Source organism: Ipomoea nil, unplaced genomic scaffold (genome assembly GCF_001879475.1).
Source record: "Ipomoea nil cultivar Tokyo-kokei standard unplaced genomic scaffold, Asagao_1.1 scaffold2580, whole genome shotgun sequence".
Lineage (NCBI taxonomy): Eukaryota > Viridiplantae > Streptophyta > Magnoliopsida > Solanales > Convolvulaceae > Ipomoea > Ipomoea nil.
Genome location: NW_017619008.1, coordinates 204,834 through 227,496, shown reverse-complemented (window position 1 = coordinate 227,496; position 22,663 = coordinate 204,834). Strand labels below are relative to the sequence as shown.

The window sequence follows — 22,663 nt, the reverse complement described above, 5'->3', positions numbered from 1 at the left end:
GATCATTTATATAATTTGTCATAGAATCAAGAACATCAAGATTATCACATAAGCATCAAGATTAACACATAAACATCAAGATTATCTTATCAACATCATATAAATCTCAGGCAAGGCCTTATCAAGACTCGAGCACAGAATCATATATCAAAGGAGCCAATGAAGAAGATTATAGCAAGGAAAATAGGTTTTGTTGGGACATGGGTTACCTCTTAGCCTTAATTAGAATCCTTGGCTACTAAGGTTCTTTCTCTAAGATCTCCTCTTCGTGATTTCTCCTACGTTTGGCGATAGGAAAATTCTTGGGAATTCTTGTGTGGTGGAATCTATTGTGGTGGGATTTCTAGGTGCCTCCTAGGTCCTTATATATACTTAAGAGTCCTAACTAAGGTCTGAAAGGTGAGAATTCACTTATTCTATTCTTTATAGGACTAAGGTTTTGGTTTAGAAATAAGGGTCCATGGTCCATGGTGGACCCCTTCTTAATTAATTAAGGGAATTTAAACCTATTTTAATGGTAAGCAATTAAATAATTAGTCTGGGTTAGAGGCCATAACACGGGGTGTTACAGGTTAGGTTGACCGAAATCTTGTAAAAGGAGTCGGCACTCGGTCAACCGTGCCTCCTTGTAAAAGGAGTGTACAAAAGGTGTAAGGATGGGAGTCGAATAAGTTGGTCGGAGTCTTGTAAATGGAGTCGGCACTCGGTCAACCGTGCCTCCTGGTAAAAGGAGTGTACAAAAAGAGTTAGGGGAAATCCAGGGGAGAAATATTTTGTTTATGTCATCATACACCCCGTACAAATCTGAAGATTACACCAAACTTCGCACCTCATTTCTTCTTCTTCGAGGTGCGGGGGGTACAATTGCTTGCTTTGATTGGTGCCTCTGGCAGAATGGGTGCAGGAGCTTCAGATGGCGGGGAGACACGCACTTCATCCCAATAGCACCTGACCGCTGGAGAAGCATTAGTTGGTGAGTTCCGCTCGATCATCTCGTACATTTCATCTAGGAACCGCAAGTAATCGGGGTGTGGAGCCGGACCCCTCTTACTTTGTTCATCTTCTTAATCTGATGTGTTGTTGTCGCTTCTTCTTCCTAAGAGGAAACCATCAGGGGGTCATTTGAGGAGCCTCCAACCTCATTGCTACCTTGGGCGGCTATCCGCTTCCTTTGCTTTTCAAGTCTAGCCTGCTCGGCGAGACGCTTAGAAAAGCGTGTCCCGATGTTCTTGCCACCTTCCTTCAAGTCCATGGCTCCTGCAAAGCAAGACCAAAGAAAAACTCAACCTAGATCCGTTGGTTCTTGGCTCTATTTATAGGCAAATAATTGTGCTTAGAGTTATGTGCGATGCACATGAAGAGCGTTAACAAGACCAATCAATACCAAAATTGTGCCTGGAGTTATGGGTGCTGCACATCAGGAATGCTGACAAGACCAATCAAGACCCAAATAGTGACTGGAGTTATGGGTGATGTACATCAGGTGCGTTGACAAGACCAATAAGGACTTGTCCTTTTCCTCGAATCCAAGAGTATAGAAATCTGCGAAGGAATTAATCACGTGAGAAGGATGAGAGTCGGTAAGGTTGGCTGGAGTCCTGTAAAAAGGTCGGTGTCGGCACTCAATCTACCGTGCTTCTTTGGAAAATGAGTGTACAAAAGGTGCCTGGATAGGAGTTGGTTAGGTTGACCGTAGTCCTCTAAAAGGAGTCGTCACTTAGTCAACCGTGCTGATCGAGCGGATAAAGAAGCCGGGAGAGAGGGTTAGTCAGTCATGACGAACCGAGTAGAGTGGCGAGCTAAGACCGAGCGATAAGAGGAGTCGGGAGATGAAAAGCCTAGACAATCCTTTGAAACGAGCCACGAACGCGTAATTAATGAGGATTAAAGGCGATTATGAGACACGTCTTGGAGGAGGGCAGGAGTCACTCGGCGGGCCAACATAACCGATTGAGTGAAAATAAAATAGAAATAGTAGAAATGAATTGAACAAGAAAGAGAGACACAATATTTTTACGTGGAAACCAAAAAGTAAAAATCACAGGCCTTTTTGGATGGTGCAAAACTAGAAATTCACTACTTTAATAGAGATTTTTTAATATGTTGCTTGTGTAGAGTTCTCTTGTGTGAAAGAATGGAACATGAGTGAGAACACATATTCCAAGAATGATCTCATTCGAAAGTGAATATTTTCTTGTTGATATTGCAATAGTTCCATTGGCTGATAAGAAAATGGACCCCCATAATGATACGTGCTTTGCCTCACACTCACACTACTATAATTTAGTTTCTTTCTCACGGCAGCAGCATGAGCATGAGCAAGAGCATGGGATCATCCTCCATCAACTTCAGGAGCAAAAAAATCAATTAACTTCAGGAGTAAAAAAATCCATCAACCCCGGGGCCCATAGGCCATAGCCATCCAGCACCAACGCCAAAAATTAATTAATATGAAGTCAATACTGCATGCCACCGTAACCGTCTGCAGCAGACCAGCAGTTCAACACAACTCACTAAAACCCATCGTTGACGGCATCATTATTGTTTATAAAATTAAACCTGTTCTGTCACAGCGGCCGGTTGACAGACGGCAATGGAGGTATTCTGGAACGTCACACTAGCGCCGCGCCGGCGTTCTTCACAGCCACGTTGATGCTAGTATGTTTACAATCCACGTCCAGACTAAAGAGTATAGAGCACCATCTCTGCCAAAGTCGCACCATCGGCGCTGCCCCTGATCTCCGTCGAACGCAAAGCTTTGCATCTCCGAATGATGACCATTGTTGTGAGCAGCGATATGATGACCAAATATGTGAGAACGAACAACCAGATCGCTAAGAGGCGAGAGAGAGAAGATAGCAGCCACCATGTCCTACGGTAATGCAGCACCAAGATCCCGATTATCCTCCGATGAATAGATCGTTGATTGATGGATAGCATCATTCGTTCACGAGGATGAAGAGCACTCGTGCTATAATATGATGTAAATTCTAGCGTATCATCATGTGAATGTTGTGTAATCGTATGCGAAAAACAATGCTCAAAATCGTATGGAGAGAAGAAAAAGAGAGAAGAATAATATCAATTCAATAACTCAATGACCAATTTTCATTGATAACTGAACAAATTTATACATTCTATAATAACTACTAGTATTTTATATGCGCGATGCGCAAAAAATATATGCCCAATATTAAAATTAAATATAAAAATCTTAGTTATATTAATTTTTTTTAAATAATAGTGTGTGTGTGAATATATATATATATATATATATATATATATATATATAATTGTATAATTCATATTAATATTATTGAGGTAAGAATTATAGAAATGATAAATTACTAAATATAACTATGGTAACATTTTAATTAAAACCTAAATGAATTCAAACTTACCAATTGAAGGATGTAAGAAAAAATATTATGTATGCATGTACATGGTAATAACAATGTGGAAAGATAACAGAAGTTATAACACAAGGATGTTTTTGTCCAAAAAATTATGTAGTACAACTTTTATAGCATAAGGTACAAAAAATATTAACAGAAAAAAGGGACATAAACCAGGGGTATAACCTAGATTGAAACTTATTATGTTTTTAGATACTTATCTCCCTAAATAAAGGGGTAGTGAGACACTAAATAAGGAGTATATGAGATAATGGCCACAAAATAATTATAGGGAAAATGGTGCTTTTTTCCCTTGAGTTGTATGCTTATAGCACTTTTTCCCCCTCAATTATTTAAGTGGCTCTTTTTCCTCCTGAAATGTTAAATGGACATATTACCCTTAAAATAAATATTTAAAATAAATATTTCATTTATTTTTCTTCTCCAACAAATTATTACTATAATTTGGTTCAAACCAAACAGATACTATAGCAACCAAACCAAAATATTCCAATTACAATTTAGAATCAAAACACGATATTTAGAGTTTATTAAAATCGCGAATCAGAATGGCCGGTTCATGTTCCGAACTGAAAAAATAAAATACATTTATTATTGAATTTAGACTATTTTAAAATAGAAAATAAAATTTTAAAATAAAGACGGTTCAAAATCGCGAACCGGATCTGGAACCGTCGGTTCACGATTCAGGATCCAGTTTTTTTTATTCATAAATTTAATAAATTGAAATTCAAATATTGGGTTCTAGATCTGAATCATAACCGAAAACTTTTAATTCGATTGCTAGTGTCCGGTTCAGTATGAACCAAACCGTGGTCATCGCTACATATACGCAATGATTGGTTGGAGAAGTAAAATAAATAAAATGTTTACTTTAAGGGTAGAAATGTCAATTTAATATATCAGGGGGGAAAACCACTACTTTTAAAATAATTGAGGGGGCTAATGTGCTTACATAAATAATTGAGGGGGAAAAAGTGCTATAATGATATAACTTAGGGGGAAAAAGTGTCATTTTCCCATAATTATATTTACAACAATTATAAGTATATATGTTTAAACAGTTTACTATTTATATTCATATTGAGAAAAATTTAAACAATTTACTACGGAGTATTAAATAAGGGGTATGAATGAAGACTACACATTTGCAAATGATTAATTATTATCGTAATATTTATATTCATATGGAGAAAATTTTATTTATATTAAAAAAATAAATTACTTGCTCCATCTCATTTTATGTGTCTGATTCGGTTAACAAGGTTTAACTGAAGTTATTTTTTAATTCAACTAGTATTTTCACACGTGCGACGCACATAATAGATTTATTGTAATATATTAAGAATATTTAAATCGATATATAATTATTTAAATTAGAACATCAAATATTATATAGTGCAATTAAAGATATGGTTTGGATTGTTTATGTTTTTGATATTATCATTGCCTGAATTTGTGCAAATAATTGTTCAAATTAATAGCTAATGTCTAGATGTACGCATGCGGTGCTATAACTTTGAAGATTTTATTTATCATTGTTTAGTATTTTCATAAATTAGCTAGGTAAATGTGCTCGTTCTCTAACAACCTAGTTATAGGAATGAATTGTTATCCTAATTCATTTGTATGAAATATATATTTTTTGTCTAGATATATAGCAATTTTTCCATTAAAAAAAAAACATAATATCACCGATATATTTACACATTATTGAAACCTCTTTGTAGGCGACATTGGTAGTGACAACACAATCTTGTCCATCCTCGTCTAGAGCTAACACCTTCAATTCATCGGGACGGATTACTCGGGTGAAAATACATAACGGTAGAATATCACTCAATTAGTGTTCATTTTATATTTTCAGTAAATGATTAGTAATATCATATTCATTTTCAACCAATTATTCTTTTTTATTTTCAATAAATTAGAATATCAAATGGGTTTTCAAAAAAAATTAGAATATTAAATGCAGTGATATTTTTACCTAATTTTCGTTCCATTTTTAATTGATGATGTAGACGTTATTATTGAAATATTTCCGTTCCATTTTAATTTACCTTTACTATTGTTTAAAATATGCATTTACTATTGATGATGTAGAATATTATTGATGAGGAATATACCCTGCATGTACTGACAACAATGTAGGCAGAATAATGTAGGCCACGCTCGGTCAGTCCTTTAGCCTGGTCACCGGCGTGCTTCAGCCTCCACCTGGCCTCCCGGTCAACTGGTCAGCATTCGGTTGGTCCGGTAGTCGATCAGGGCAGAATCGATGACCGAGAGGAGTGACCGAAGGAGTACACAGCTCGTCCCCACTGGGTTGTGGACCTAGCTACCGGTAGAAGCTTCAGGCCACGTGTTTGGCTGCACGCCTGCCTCCTTAGGACCCGGTGCATGGACGCCACGTGCCCGCCATGCCGGAAGATCGGACATTGTTCCCTATGCCCTCTATAAATACTTCATTTATTACCTTAGAGATGGATTTTTCACCTACTAGAAACACTATAATTAAGAGGTTCCCGGTCACGTTATCAAACCCGTCAACCTGCCATTGTACTGTGCACGACTACAATGATTTAATCCACATCATTTGGCACTGTTTGTGGGGAACGGTACAAGAAGTTCACATACTCCTACCGATCCTCAAACCATACATCCCTTCATGGATTTCCTCAACAGCGAAGACGCTGACGACGCTCGCCCGGACCTGCGAACGCACCTGAATGCTCGGGTGGATCTCAATCAACCACCAGACGAAGCGTTCTAGCAACCTGAGCAGGTTAATGTCGTACAACAGGAACCAGCGTATAGGGACATACCAGCGCATCCCACTTATCAAGCCCCCGGAGTGCATTCAGGGATGGTTGACCCAGCTTACCAGTGGTGGGCAGGTGCCACACGGTTTTATGCCTTGGCGTATCCACCACCGCCAGTGCCTGGGATGTACCCACCACAGATGTACACTCCCGTCCACAACTACCCGGCCGCCGACCCAGCCTTCGGCCCCGGGTTAACTGAACTGGGGATCGGTCGAGCGCAGTCGATACAAGCTGTGACAACCCAAAATTTAATTTTATAAATCCAATTTTTAGAAATTCCAAAGTAGCCATTTTCGCTCCATTAAAAAATTTTGCGATAAATTGATATTTGAATAAATTATTTTGAGTATTTTTTAAATTAATTCAACACCAAAACTTATTTTAATTCCAAAATCCTAAATTTTCGGGTACTTCGCGTACCAAGTTTTTTTAAAATGAGAAACCAATCTGAGTGAGACTGGGAGGAATCTGAAACAAGTGTTTGTTTAGAAATCATCTTTGGAAAAATGAATTTTGACCCCAAAACTATTTTAAACTATGATTCTAGACTTTGGTCCATGATGCTTGGTGAACCACTAGACTCCACCTTCATTGTCTGATATTTTAAGGAGTCAAGCCAAATGACCACTTTGCCCTCAACCAATCATTGACATTTATCCTAGGGTTTTGGACCCTATAAAATATCTCCTTAGCTACATTGTTTTTTCCTGATCTCTTCTTTGCCTTCCCCAAATTCTTGTCTGCCAAGTAGAAGAAGAACAACACAGTAAGCATTTTCATCCATTCCTTCATCTTCCTTTAAGGTTTCATTTTCCTTTGTTTAAATCTCTGAAGTTCTATCTCTAGGTTTGGTTTGTATGGTTGTATGAGGAGTCTAGAAGGTGTCATCTGAAGAAGGAAAGGGAACCACACAAGGAAGAGGAAGAATAAGTTGAGGTATAACCCCATGGACTCCCTCTTCAATTTTGGCTCTATGAAGCCTAGTTTCTTGAGTAGAAATGATAGATTTTTGTTGTGCTTGAGCTAGGAAGTGATCTAGAACTTGTCTATGATGTGTTGATAGTGTTTTGGATGTGTTGGAATTGCTTGAAATTGAATTGCAGATGAAATGGATCTTCTGGTGCATAGACAGTGTGCATCAGATATATGTAATGGCCCTAGCCAACGGCCCATCAAGGGGACCGTTGCCTAGAGCCCTGGACAGCCGGGCCTAGGGCACGACCCTAGGAGAGGGCCGTTGCCTAGGCCCGGCAATGTGGCGGCTTGAGGGGGGCAGGTTGTGAGGAGCCCCGTCCCTTGGTCGCTGAGTTGATTCTGTGTAGTGGGCGGGCCCTTGTGGCTCAACTACGTGTCGTTTTGGGCCACGTGTCACGGGCCCTTGTGGCTCGGTACCTCGGGGTTGTCTCAACGCACGTTTTGGCTTTGATTTTGTTGAATTTGGATTAGAAATGAGCATGTTATGATGGATTTATTGATGAAATTGCTTCACAGTATGTTTGTTTAAGATCACTGTAATAAGAATTGCTTTGCTTTGTTGCCCTGATGTTATTTATGTATTGAGTAGAGAAGCATAATCACTTTGAGAATAAGATTTATTAGAAAAGCATGACTAGAATGTATTGTTTGATCAATGAGATTTGAAGTATATTTGATGGTAGAAATATATAGAGTTTGATATTTTGCAAACCGAGCATGATATTGTATTCTTGAGAAATTCTATGATATATATATGGAGTTGAAGCACGTTGTATTGCATTTTGGCATTTCAAGTATAGCATGTTTTAAAAGTGCATAAGTGGCCAACGTGAGCCTAAGTATTACTTTCAAAATTCATGAGCATGTGGTATATCATTATTTGATGCATTGAGAAGTTGTTGAGATATGACATGCATGAGATTGGTGCATGAGCGATATATTTATATATTATCTATATCAGTGAGGTTTTGGAGGAACGTTGGGACTATGTCCTTTCGGAGTAAAAGAGAAAGTAACGGATATTGCGATCCGACAGATTTATCATGTAACGCGGTGTACTCCCACGTTACGAGGTTGGAGACTGCTCGCCAGGCTTGGAATCCTAGTTAGGGGGTGTGCACACTAAAAGTACGATACCTGATTCCATAGAGAAAGCAAGAAAGAAAGAAAGAACCAAGAGAGTGGTTCTGTGGGCGAGTTGAGTATGTGGCCGGCCAGATTGCCGAGCCGATTAGGTCCATTCACGATTCGTGAAGACCTACCTCCTCACGACTTAGAGGTTCCGTAGTTACAAATGTGGCGGATGCACGAGATTGCACCATACGCTAGGGCTTCGCTGCGGCGGAGTACTTGCCTCGCACATGAAGAGAAATGAGAAGTATGAGAAAGTTTGAGCAAGAAAGAAATCGAGTCAAGAGACTCAAGAGATAGAGAGCGAGTCATTGTGACTCTAAGAAACCTCCACAGAAAAGTACTCTATTTTTATAAACGAGTGTATGAGTATACTTATGGTATAGCACGAGATTGCATAATGAGAATGTTTGCACGAGATTGCATTTGAGTATAGTATTGCACGAGGTTGCATTTGAGTATAGTATTGCACGAGGTTGCATTTGAGTATAGTATTGCACTAGTTTTCATACGAGAATGACTAACCGAGTTTATATATTGAGCATAATTGCCTTAGTTGCATTTTGATGTCTTATATATATCCAGTTTGCGTGATGAGAACTTGAAAGCATGAAGATAATTTCGTATTGGTTGTTAGTATGAGATTGATTGATAGCATGAGTTCGTTATGATGAGATTTGTTATGAGAAATGTGTTGGTGTATTTATGTTGATGAGTTATTTATATTTGAAGCATGCCTGTTGATATTATAGGTTGCAAGCATATAGAAAGTCTGTGATGTATCTTAAAGTTGTCTAAGTGTTGAGATTGCTTGATTAGAGTTTGTGAACAAATGTTTTTTCAAAGTATATACTGTAGTATTTTACAGGGTTGAGTGTGGTTATACTTAGCTTCGTGCTAACGGGTGTTTTCTTATTTGTCTATGTGTTGTTTGTAAAACCCCTTTCAGGTGGGCCCAGTGGTTGAGAGATGATTGAGTTAGACTAGTCTAGTAGTCTAAACTCTTAGTACTTTTATTATGATGTTTTATTTTGACGAATTTGTAGACTTATGTTTGTTGATGAAATTTGATGTTTAGACATCGGGGTGTTTTCCCCCTTTACTTTTGATCTAATAATATGAATGTTATATTACTTATATTATTCTAGTTCCATCCTTAGCCTGTGCAATCACCATGGAATGGTGGTTGTGGCGGTGACATTCCCGGCCACGAGTATTCTTATTAAGATGTTTATCCACTGCTTAGTTTATATAAATTGTGGTTTAGGATTGTAATTTAAGATTAAGAAAAGTGGGGTGTTACACAAGCGCTGTCGGCCGCCCATCTTGGAGTGCAAGTGTCACCACGCCGACCGGTCAGATCTTGCTTGGGCTCGGTCGACCGTACTGGAGAGCACGCACCCTGCACGAGCGCATTTGACTGGCTCCAGCCTACGGGTTTCCCTCTGCCGAGGCCGACACAATAACAGGAGAATGTCACTTGACCGGTCGGCGTCTAGCCGAGGAGACGATTTAGATGAGGTCAGCTCAATACCGAATTAGTATAGTAGATATTATACAATTTAAATACCGAATACTCACAATTTTTTTTTTTTTTTTGAATGCTCACAATTTTATATACTTAATGTTTACGATTTACATACTGAATGTTCATAATTTAAATTGTGAACATTCATTATGTAAATTGTGTACTTAGTTCTATTCACCTTGCATTCTTGTAAGATGGACCCGAGTCCGTGGCATAACCGCTCAGTGCTCACATATATTTGGCAATTTATATCCTACACCACGGCGCGCGTTGCACTATGCGCCCAGATGCAAAACGACGTCGTTTTAATTATTTTTTTTTTTGAAATTTCCCGCCCCAGTGAATGACAGTAGTTTTTTCTTTAAAAAAAAACCCGCTGTTCAAGAATGTACATAATGTTATACTAGAATACACATAATGTTATACATGAATGTACATAATTATATAATAAAATATACATACTCTTTTTAAAAGATAATACACATAATCTAACATAATACATAATAAACATAAACTTTTAACATAATACACACAAATTTTCTGATTCGGATGTACATAATTGTATAAAAAGAATGTACATAATTGTTTAAAAAATACACATAACTGTATGAACCAATACACATAACGTTGTGAACAAATACACATAATCTCAGCAACTTCCTACCGCGCCTCCCAACACTATCCCAAAATGACGTCGTTTTGGGAGGCGCGCAGAGCACAGTGCTATGTGCGCCGTGGTGTAGGATATAACGATTGCATATATTTTGCCAAATAGCCATCGCCCAATTCGACCCATTAATCAAAGTGGATCGACTGTGTCGGAGCTCCATTATCCTTTCGTAATACGGTTAGGAGCTCATTACTCTTTTGATTTTAGCTTTGTTCGGACTCCAAAAACTTATAAAATCCCAATACCTTACCTATACTGCAATTCAATCTCCTCTTACGCTTTTTTGTTGCCATAATTTTCGATTTCTAGCACTCATCACCGCTAATTTTCGGCTTCATTGTAAGGTAAAACTTTAAAATCTTCCTTGCTCGATGTTTTATGCTCCTGTTCTTCTATGTACACTAGAATCATGAAACTGATTTCTACCCTAAATTCTGTAATCTGTTTAAGGGAACACGTTTGTTCATCGAGGTTGCTTTTAATATCGTTTCTCTTTCTCTATCGACTCTGGTTATCTACTTGTTTGAGTTTTAGTCGAAATTTATGTCCCTTGAATTCTTCGTGGCATTGATATAATGATGCTATCTTTAATTTGGCAAGGATCAATGGAAGATTGCTTTTCAGTTCTGTTGTAATTGTGATTGTGTACTAAGTGATGTCTTAGTTGAATTATATCCTTAGTTGATGGTGAAATTAAATTTGAAGAAAATAATTAATAAGAAAACAAAAAAAAAAATTACAGTTTTGAGGCGTTATGAACATTGTGATTTGTTCTCCAGTATGTATTCAGCAAGGATACTGGTTATTATAGAGTGTATTTGTGTTTGATATTATAAGGTAATAATAGACTTATATTATGTGATAAGAGGAATAGATGATGTCTGCTGATGGTGCTATACTGTTATGTGATTGCAAACTCTCTTATTTGTAAGTGTCTATGGGTTCTTGAAATCTTGATTGGGTAATCTGTGCTTCAGGGCAACCTTGCATTACCCTAGCTATGGATTTAGGTGATTACAGAAAGCAAGGTAGTGTTCCTCCGTCTCGCCTCAATTATAGAGGAAATGGTGATGACAATTCTGCAGAAGATCTAGCTTGGGCTGATTCCTGTCTTATTGGAGATCCTGAAATATCAGAAGGCGACTTGGATTCTTTCAGAAATGCATTTGCCTTATTAGATATTCAGTCTTCCCAACTGAAGTCTTCTGTGGATCAGAAGGGTGAATTTTGTGAAGCAGCTAACGAAAAAATTTTCCTCTTTGGTAGAAAAGGCAGAAGTTCATTGATGCTGGACAAGCCAACTACTTATAATCCTCCTCCCGAAAATGAAAAAGAGGAGCGGAACAGAATTAGGTATGATCAGATTATGTTGAACAATGAACAAGAGGGGAACATGATTGATTATTATCCGATTAGTTTGAGCAATGAACAAGAGGGGAACATGGTTGATTATTATCCATTTAGTTTGAGCAATGAACAAGCAGGGAACATGATTGATTATGATCAGATTCTTTTGAGCAATGAACAAGAGGGGAACATATTTGATTCTCAGCAGATTAATGAGAGCGCCAATACTTTCAGCTCAAAATTTGACTCAGAGAATGTTTTCCTTCCAACATACAATGAAAACCAGAGGATATTTGTTACTGATGATCCTGAGAAGGACTCGAATTTTCCAGCATTTCTGGAGGATCTACCAGCTGAGAATATCTTCAAGGTCTGGGAATTTGATATTCCAGATGAGGAAGATGAACTCATAGGGCAGGTGAAAAAAGCCATAGCTCAACGCTCCTTAGAGCAAGGAGCGAATGACCAATCACTGGATGATATCATTTCAGGCATCGCTGACATGTCTCTGAGCCCGAACTTCAGTTGAAGACCAAGTTCTAAACATTTTGTTAATTTCTGCTAATTCTATGATATGTTTATTAGTTTATGGCATAACTCCTGACTTTATATCTTTTAGTTAATATACAGGTCGTTTGATGTATCCAGTGTACATCTGCATTCTTGAGAATCATAAATCTTTTTGAGGGTTAATGAAAACTATTCTGAACTAGGAAGAAACTGGGTTCACAGTGTTGGGGTGCCAAAGTTTCACTTCCCAGGGTTAGCTTTATCAATTGATAAGTCCAAGTCCAGCGACATACAAAAATTAAATAATTTTTTACTACTTCTATCTACTCCTGCCATCACTTATGTAGTTATCCCAGTTTTACCAGCTCCTCTTGCCATTGTTTGTCTACCCATCTCCATTCCACCACTAATGTTACCAATATTAGGACTCTATGTATCTGAGTCAGTCTATGACTAGAATAGAGAGTCAGTCAATCATAGGAAGACTAAGATAAGGAGTGATAGATGACTCACATACATAGAGTCCTAATAACCAACACCATTCCCACCCGTCAGTCCATCACCCTACAATTATCTATTTACACCTACCTACTCTTCTCATTATTCGTTACTTATCTATGATTATCTTTCATGCACTACTACTACTTTTCTACCTTTTTTGAACCACCACCCACCTATTACTTCACCACCATTACTATTGTGTAATGGTTAGTCATCCATTACAATTGCTTAAAATAGAAAATAAAGTATCTTGAGGCTGTTTAATTTGACGATTAACAAATAGCTCATAGTAAATTATATTAGCTTCTTTGACCAACAAATAATATTAATGGTTTACAAAAAAAAAAGTGTTTGGTAAATTAATTGCTAACTATTGTTTGTAAGATGTCAATTATCTAATATAACTAGTTTTTTACGTGTATTGCGCGATTGAGATAATGTCTAATATTTTTTTTTAAATAAGTATTTTAAAGTATATCAAGGCAAGATTATATTAGAATTGTTCATGTATATAATTGAATGTTGAATTTGCGTATTTAAATTGGTAATTCTATGTTTACAAATGCAACATATAATAGTCAAGATTGTTTATAATTGTCAATAAAATAAATGTATGGGTATGGTTGAAAACAAATACGGGACATAAGGGAGAGCAAATAAAAATTAAAGCATAAAATATTAAATATATACTAATATTGTTTGAGGAGATTCCGGTGGTTAGAGTTCTATTAATAGTTTAATATTAGAATTAGATTAATGTTGTAGTTATAATTCTATACTAGATTTTAATATTAGAATTAGAATAATGGTGAATTAACGTTACTTAGGGTGCGTTTGGAAACTCGGAAAATGTTTTCTGGAAAATGTTTTATGGAAAATTAGTCATTTTCCAGAAAACATTTCCCTTTCCGGTGTTTGGCTACACAACGAAAAACTGTCTTTGTTTGTTTGGTTCATTTTCTAGAAAATGAGCACTAATGGAAAAGTTAACGGATCGGATAATCATATAATTAAGGATAAATTAGAAAATCTCAAGGAAAATTTAAAATCTGAACAATCTGAAATATTCATTTGATTTAATAATTTGACTGTCATTTTTTCTACCCAATGTTTATAATTAAATAAATATTTGAAAGTATATAAATGCAAGTTTATATATGAGAAGTTCAACATAAGTAATTTAATGTCTAAATTGTTTATTTAAATATGTAATTCATAGTATATGAATACAATGTAATATAGGAGATTCATTATAATTGTTACTAAACTTTTTTTTTTTTAAATAGTAACCAAATATTTTTGTTGCAAAGGGTTCTAATATATTTAATGAATGCACATATATACAAGATCAATGAATGAATCAACGGTACCAGTCTTTTAGGTGTTTTACTCAGTATTCATTAAAATCAACCATTATTGTTGAATAAATTATTATGGACAAAAAAATTCTTAATTTAAGGAATTTAGTTGTAGTAAAAATTAAAAAAAATTTAATTATAATGTAACCCAAAGATATTCGACGATTGGTAAATATGATATAACCGAAAGATAAAATGTTAAAGAAAGTGTTTTAGTTATTCAACAGTTTGAAACAACAATTTGTTCCAAACCACTGAAAATACAAATATTGCAATTTACAATATTTCATAACGTTTTTTTAGAATGATTTCTCCAAAACATATCTATATATATTTTTTAAAAAGTATTATTAAAACAATTATTATTATTATTATTATTATTATTATTATTATTATTATTATTATTATTATTATTATTATTATTATTATTATACCCTTAGGTCATTTTAAATGTTAATTTAAACAGCTTATCTTTTCAAATATCTTTTTACCAACCGTTGATATAATTCGTTGGTCAAATTCGCTAATATAATCCGCTAACGCTAACCGATTACTGCTGGTTGTCAAACAAGGACATTGCGAGGTAGTTTCTCACTTCAATTTGTTGTGTGATTTGAATACTCTCTTTGTAAACAAATCCCTCAAGTAGTTAATATAATTGGCTTTATTAATTTAAATTTTTTAAATTTTTTCATGGTATTAATAAAATACTTGGTAAATAAATATATAGCATTATTTTGTATTATAACTTTGATATTTAATTAAAAAATAGTGCACAAAAAAGATAATAGACAATGTAGTGAATATAATCAATTGATGAATTTGAATGTAAAGAATTTTTACATTGGAGAAAAATAAAGACAACATAACTAATGAAATTATTTCTTTTAATTAATTTATTGATAATGAAATTTTTTTTAATAAAGACATTGTAGGGACAATGTAGCGAATATAATATTGATGAATTTGAATTTTATTTAAAGAATTTTTATATTGGAGAAAAATAAAGACAATATAACTAATAAAATTATTTCTCTTATTATTTTATTTAATTTAATAAGAGTAAAATAGAGTACTAAACTACTAAATATGAACTTTGATTGGGATGTGATTCAAACCTAAGACTTTTCTTATTGAAATCAATGAATAAGTTAACGGTGAACTAACAGAAATTAACGAAAAATATAATATTTAACGGAAAAGTTAACGGATAATCATATTCATTAAGGATAAATTAGGAAATCTCAAGGAAAAATTAAAATCTGATCAATTTGAGTCATTCTTTTGATTAAAAAATTTGACCGCCATTTTTTCTATCTATTATATAGGCCTAACTCTCTTGGGCTCTTATTAGTGTGTGTGTATGTGTGTGTGTGTGTATGTGTATATATATATATATATATATATATATATATATATATATATATATATATATATATATATAAGTATATTGTTAGATTTATTTATGATCCATAAATAATTTTTACTTTTAGGTATAAAATTTAAAATAAATTATTTTAAAAATTGTTGTTGTTATTGTTGTTTATTGTTTTAACAATTGTTGTTGTTGTTGTTAATGTCATAATTATAAATAAGGAATTTTAGGGGTTTTCATGGGCAAATTACACTTTTAACAAAGAAATACAATCAACAAATATCAAAATGCTACTCCGACCATCATTTTCATTTTTAGAACATTTACATTAAGCAATTAAGCCAAACATTAATTTTAATTCTTTGACCAAGTCAAACAATTAAAGTTGATCAAATTAGCTAAAAATTAATTGATTAATTGTTTATCAAACACCCTATGTATTGCAGTACCGGTAACAAAGCCGCTATGCAACCGTGTGCACCATGCATGGTGCACACAGTTGTAAAAACGACGTCGTTTTGATATCCAACTTTTAAAAAAATCAGTTTCGATTGTCGTTAACAGCGTTATGTTGTGCATAATTTGAACTATACATCCATAACTTCATAACTATACATTCAGAATTGTGTAACTACACATCCATAACTTCATAACTATACATTCAGAATTGCATAACTACACATCCATAACTTCATAACTATACATTCAGAATTGCATAACTACACATCCATAACTTCATAACTATACATTCGGAATTGCATATATAACTACACATCCATAACTTCATAACTATACATTCAGAATTGCATGCATAACTACACATCCATAACTTCATAACTATATATTCAGAATTGTATAATTACACATCCATAACTTCATAACTATACATTCAGAATGTGAAATTATAACTTCATAACTATACATTCAGAATTGTATGCATAACTACACATCCATAACTTAATAACTATACATTCAGAATGTGAAATTATAAAATTATGAACATATGTTTACGTAATTAACGGCAATCGAAAATAATTGTTCTTTAAAAGTAAAACGACGTCATTTTTGCAACCGTGTGCACCATGCACAACATAATTTGCCAGTAACAAAGTGTTGGGCCATATCAAATTGTTTTCTTATATGTTTTTTTTTTTATTTTGCAAAGGTAAATTTATTAATGCATAAAATTGTACAAAGTCAACGAGGCATTCCCTTGACAATTGTTATACCATGGACCATAGTCCATCTTGTATTATAAACTCTGATCTAAAAATTATGTATTAGTAGTTGATATATTTAATGCTTATTTCATGAATCGTTGTCCACACAGTTGTGTGGACCACGGTCCTAAACGACGTCGTCTCTTCATTTAAGAAGAGACAGTGACGTTAAATGCGCGACGGTGTCGCGCATTATTTTTTTTTTTCTTTTAAAAAAATATGAAAGATTGAAAAACCGACCTTCAGCCTTTCTTCCTTCACGCAAAGCTTCTTCGTCTCCATTGTTTCATCTGCAACTCCGCTGCTACAATAAAGAAAGCAGTCACTTCCGACTCTATTCCTGCACCGATCACAATGTTTCCTAAGGTAATATTTTCATTAAACAGACACCCATTGCTATTAGAACTTCAAACAACATGCATGAAGTACATTTTCTACCTAGGGTTTATAGTCGTTCGTTTCTAGCTTAAACACATACATTGTTGCAATTACGTATTCAAACAACATGCATAAATTATTGCAAACTGATTGAATGTACAATATTAATATTTGATGGAATAATCACGGAGCAGGATCGGAGCAAAACAACACAGACTGGGTCGGACCCCGCGCCCACCCGCGACGCATGGCGAACCGCCCCGGGGTCGGCCCAACGGGGGGTCGACGTTGGCCGAGCTCCGTGCTCGGCCAAAGGCTGGGTCCTCGCGTGGAGTGAGTCTCGCGACACGGGCCGCGGCTCCTCCCGCGGGCCCAGGGCCAGTAGCGGCCGTGGAGTATATAAACACCCCCCCGGTGTCCTAATCAAGCATCTCCTACCTTCAGACAATACTTGTAACATTATTACACGTCCCGAACCTCTGTAATAGCATTTTATGCTCAATTAATATAATATTTATCATTCTATTATTCGTTCGTCATATTCAATCATATATTCGGGTTGTATAATCCGCCCCCCCAGGTTCATATAATCCATCATTGATGCTCTTGTTGAGAGCGGCTGTACAAGCTTGAGCGCTCTCCCTATTATCCTTCATCCGCAGCGATGACAAGATCCGGGTCGAACACCCACAACTCGCATGGTTCACGCAACACACGCGACCTCTCCCTCGTCAACCACCCTAACAGGGCCACGACAAGCCGACAGACCGTGCCCGTGGTGGCGGGATGAGACCTTCGAGATCAGATCGACGGGAGTCTGCGGGGGGCGGCGGAAGACCTCCGGGGTCGGCTTACCAACAATCGCCCGCTCAGTGGGACGACGCCACCCGCCCCACCACCGGTCCCGACTCCCCAAGAGGAGGCCGCCGCACTCGAGCAGGCGTCGACCGCGCTCAACCGCGTCACGACGGGGTGCCCCAGCACCTCAACCTCCACCCCCTCCGAGGGAGCACGGTGGTCCCAGCACTTAAGCGACCTAGGCGCCCGCGACGCCGGCCGATGGGGAAGTCAACTCACCGCGACCATCCGAGAGACGAGAAGAGGCGGAGGCCAGCCGAGGTCGGCACGAGCAACAGGACGAGAGGAGGAATCGGCCGACTCGGGCCACATCCGCGCTCGGGCAGTTGGGCCCGCGTGTGTCGGCGCGAGACCGCCCGCAGATGCCAGACCGGCGGAGTCGTTGTGTTCGCGGAGGTCCCGGAGCGAAGAACCTCGTGTTCCGGGGCCACGGGAACCGACCCCACCAGTGGAGCGCTCGGGTGAGACACGAGGCCGACCTCCAAGCTCCCAGCGCGATGAGATGGAGCAATTGCGCCGGCAGATGCGCGAGTTGCAGCACAAGATGGAGGCGCACAACGAGTCACTGGAGCCTCGGGACGCCCTGGCCACGCCTTTCACGAGGGACATCATGGCCGAGCCCTGCCTCGGGACTTCCGATTTCCGGCCATCAAACCCTACACAGGGGCAAGGGACCCGCGGGACCATCTCAACAGGTACAAGGCAGTCATGATGATGACTGGCGTCAATGATGCAATCATGTGTCGCGGCTTCTGCATGACTCTGGATGGGCAAGCCCAAGATTGGTTCGGGTCCTTGTCGGGAGACTCCATCCCCACTTTTGCTGTCCTGGCTAAGAAGTTCATGTCACACTTTGCGGGCAGCATACAACGGAGGAAGCAGTTCGCCGACCTGTGTTACCTGAAGCAGCACAAGTCGGAGACCCTGGCAGAGTACCTGAGTAAGTGGAAGAAGGAGGCCATGGGGGTGACGAATTTTGACGAAAGGTCTGCCATCCCATTTTTCACCAACAACCTCAGGTCGGGCCCTTTTCACAGCGACCTCATCCGGAATGAGCCAAAAACGTACACAGAATTGATGGACCGCACCGCGCGGTATGCCAATGCCGAGGTGGCAGAGAAGAGGAAGAGGGAGGAGGAGGAAGGCCGTGGCCGGGGTGACAAGGCACCTTAACCTCAAGAGGACCGCCGCCCACCGCGGTCACGCCGTGATCGAGCCCCCGGCTAGCCCCTCTACGACACCTGACCCCGTTGACATAACCCGTGAGCATCATTCTGGACCATGCGGAGGACATGGGCATCGTGTCGTTCCCCAAGGAGTGTTTAAAGATCTCCCCCAAGGCCGACCCGAAGAAGTACTGCCGTTTCCATCGGCAGCGTGGGCATGACACCTACGAATGTATGGTCCTCAAGAGACAGATCGAAGAGCTCATCCAACGGGGATACCTAAGCCAGTATGTGAAGAGATCCGGGCAGGACCATGCTAAAGGCCCCGACAACGCCCGGAAGAAGAAGGATGGCGCTGGGCCATCCACCTCTGCCTCGCGTAAGAGGGAGCTCGGCTAACTCACGGAGGACGAGGAGACCAAGCCAGACAGCCCACCAAAGAAGAAAGTCATCCACGTCATCTTTGGCAGCCCAGAAGGAGGAGACACGCCTGTCGAGAGGAAGAGGTGGGCGCGGAGCCTGTACATTGGGAAGGTCGTCCGAGCACCCCACGTGAAGAGGACACGCAGGGAGCCTATAACGTTCACTGACGACGACCTCTCGGATGGCCCCTTGCCCCACCGAGACACATTGGTAACCAAGTTGGAACTCAAAGACATCATTGTCCACCGAGTACTGGTCAATACGGAGAGCCCCGTGAACGTCATGTATTATGACACCTTCACGCAGCTAGGACTATCCAGGAAACAGCTCTCCTAGGTACGGACCCGCTATCTGGCTTCACCAGGGACTCCATTGAGACAGAGGGCTCCATCACCCTCGAGGTGCAGATCGGCATCCCGCCGCACGTAAAGAAGTGGGAGGTGGAGTTCGTGGTTGTAAAGATCAGTTGCGCCCACAACATCATCCTCGGTCGACTTGCCCTAGAGAACCTTAGGTGCATCATCTCCATGGAGCACCTTTGCCTCAAGTTCCCTATCCCCACTGGAGTGGGTGTCGCGCAAGGATACCAGAAAATCAGCCGGAGCTGCTACTTGAAGGCCTGCCGCCAAATAACGTAGAAGGACCTCCAGATACACACAGTAACCGAGAAGGCACTTCGGGAGGAGGAGAAGCGGCCCCGCGCCGAACTCGTGGTGGAGACAGAAGAGGTCATTCTGGACCTCAGCCGACCCGACAGAACGGTGAAGGTGGGCACAGGCCTCCTGCCCGACCTCCGAGGTCGAATTGTGGAGGTCATCCGCAGCTACAAGGACGTGTTCGCCTGGGGTCCCGAGGACATGCTTGGCCTCAACCGGGAGGTTATCACGCACAAACTGGCGGTGGACCCCCAAGCCAAGCCGGTCCAACAACAGAAGCGCTACCTCTCTGCAGATAGACGAGAATTTGTGAAGAAGGAGGTCAACACCCTCATCGAGATCGGGCACATAAGGGAGATCATATACCCGGCATGGCTTGCGAACGTAGTCCTTGCACCTAAACCACTTACGTGGAGGATGTGCGTGGACTACACAGACCTCAACAAGGCATGCCCCATGGACCCCTTCCCGCTGCCCAACATAGACCAGCTGGTAGACGAGATGGCGGGATGCGCACTCATGAGCTTCTTAGACGCCTTTCGGGGGTACCACCAAATTTTCATGCACGAGGACGATGAAGAAAAAACGGTTTTCACCACCCCCGAAGGGGTCTTTTGCTACTGGGTCATGACATTCGGGCTCAAGAACTCGGGAGCCACATACACAAGGATGGTGGCCAAGGTGTTCAAGAAGGTCCTCGGCCAGAACTTGCAAGCCTACATCGATGACATGATTGTGAAAAGCACGGAGGCCGACCTCCACACGGCCGACTTGACCGAGGTATTTTCCATTATGAGGCAATTTGATTTACGTTTGAACCCCAAAAAGTGCACTTTCGCGGTAAACGGAGGGAAGTTCTTGGGGTATATGGTCTCAAAAAGGGGTATTGAGCCCAACCCCGAGAAAGTAAAGGCCATCCTGGAGACGGAACCCCCGAGGTCCATCCGCGAGGTCCAGCGCCTCAATGGTCGGCTGGCGGCCCTCAGTCGATTCCTCTCAAGGTCGGCCGAGAGGTCCCTGCCATTCTTCAGGGTCCTCAAGAAAACCCAGGGGTTCGAATGGTCGGACGAATGCCAGAGAGCCTTCGAAGACCTCAAGACGTACCTCATGTCACTACCCCGCCTAGCCAAACCGGAGAAAGGGGAGGCTTTGTATCTGTACTTGGGCATCTCGCAAGTCGCGATCAGTTCCGTACTAGTCCAGGATGACGCGGGGACCCAACGCCCGGTGTACTACGTGAGCAGAGCCCTCCGAGGCGCCGAGCTCAGGTACTCACCAACGTAAAAAACGATCTTCGCTGTGAACACCACGGCCAAGAAGCTCGGCCATTACTTCCAAGCACACCCCGTACGGGTCCTCACCAACCAACCCCTCGAGGTGGTACTAAGGGCCTCGGGGTCGGCAAGCAGGTTGGTCAAGTGGTCCATGCGGCTGAGCCAATACGACGTCCAGTTCAAGCCCCGACCCGCAATCAAGGGGCAAACACTCGCCGACTTCATAGTCGAGTGCACTGCCCGAGAGGCCACCGAGCTAGCCCGGAGCGATGAGGAAGATTGGTGGACCCTGTCCATGGATGGTTCGTCCGGCCCCAAGGGGTGTGGCAGAGGGGTGGTCCTCGTAACCCTGGAAGGGTTCCGGGCCTACTACGCCCTTTGTTTCCACTTCAAGCTGTCCAATAACGAGGCCGAGTACGAGGCACTACTGGGCGGCCTCAGGCTCGCGCTGGGTCTGAGGGCTTCCAAAATATGGGTGCGGTGCGACTCCCGGCTGGTGGTCGGACAGGTAGACGCCGAATTCGAAGCCAACGAAGAGATCGAGGATGAGGAGATACCGCGACGCGGTACTCTAGGTCCTAGGTCACTTGACCCTCTACGAAATTTTGCAGGTACCCCGAAGTCAAAATGGGGACGCGGATCTACTCTCCAAACTCGGCCTCGGCACCCCGGAACATGTCTCTAAAATAGCACGGATTGAAGGCCTCCAGAGGTCCAGCTTGGAGGCCTACCCAGTCCTCCCCATACAAGCTCGGCCCCCATGTTGGTTAAACCACCTGGTGGAATACAAAAGAACGGGTACCCTGCCAGCAGACGAGGCAGACGCCAAGGCAGTCAAGAGGAGGTCACTAACATACGTTCTCCTTAGCGACACCCTTTACAAAAGGTCTTACAACGGCGCCCTCCTACGATGTTTATACCCAGACGAAACCAAGTCCTTCAAAGAGGAGATACATGAGGGCACCTGCGCAGCACACCAAGGAGCTTTCGCCATGGCGAGGAGGGCCCTATTACAAGGCTACTTTTGGCCAAAGATGGCCAAGGAGTGCGCG

At 40.4% G+C, this 22,663-nt stretch overlaps 1 protein-coding gene and 1 long non-coding RNA gene across 2 annotated transcripts; both read left to right on the top strand.

The window, feature by feature from the left end:
• The first annotated feature begins 672 nt into the window (after nucleotides 1-672).
• On the top strand, nucleotides 673-21,202 carry LOC109154003. The gene is made up of 4 exons (XR_002049644.1): nucleotides 673-745; nucleotides 12,867-12,871; nucleotides 19,034-19,036; nucleotides 21,188-21,202. It is a non-coding gene; the product is annotated as an uncharacterized LOC109154003 (long non-coding RNA).
• Nucleotides 10,738-12,608, top strand: LOC109154002. The gene is made up of 2 exons (XM_019301888.1): nucleotides 10,738-10,889; nucleotides 11,523-12,608. Exon 2 carries the CDS (start codon nucleotides 11,546-11,548, stop codon nucleotides 12,419-12,421), a length of 876 nt encoding a protein of 291 aa, XP_019157433.1. The 5' UTR covers nucleotides 10,738-10,889; nucleotides 11,523-11,545; the 3' UTR covers nucleotides 12,422-12,608.
• Nucleotides 21,203-22,663: the final 1,461 nt, after the last annotated feature.

What these genes read in the sequence shown, in the direction of transcription:
- LOC109154002 (XM_019301888.1), top strand. Translation starts at nt 11,546, where the DNA reads ATGGATTTAGGTGATTACAGAAAGCAAGGTAGTGTTCCTCCGTCTCGC.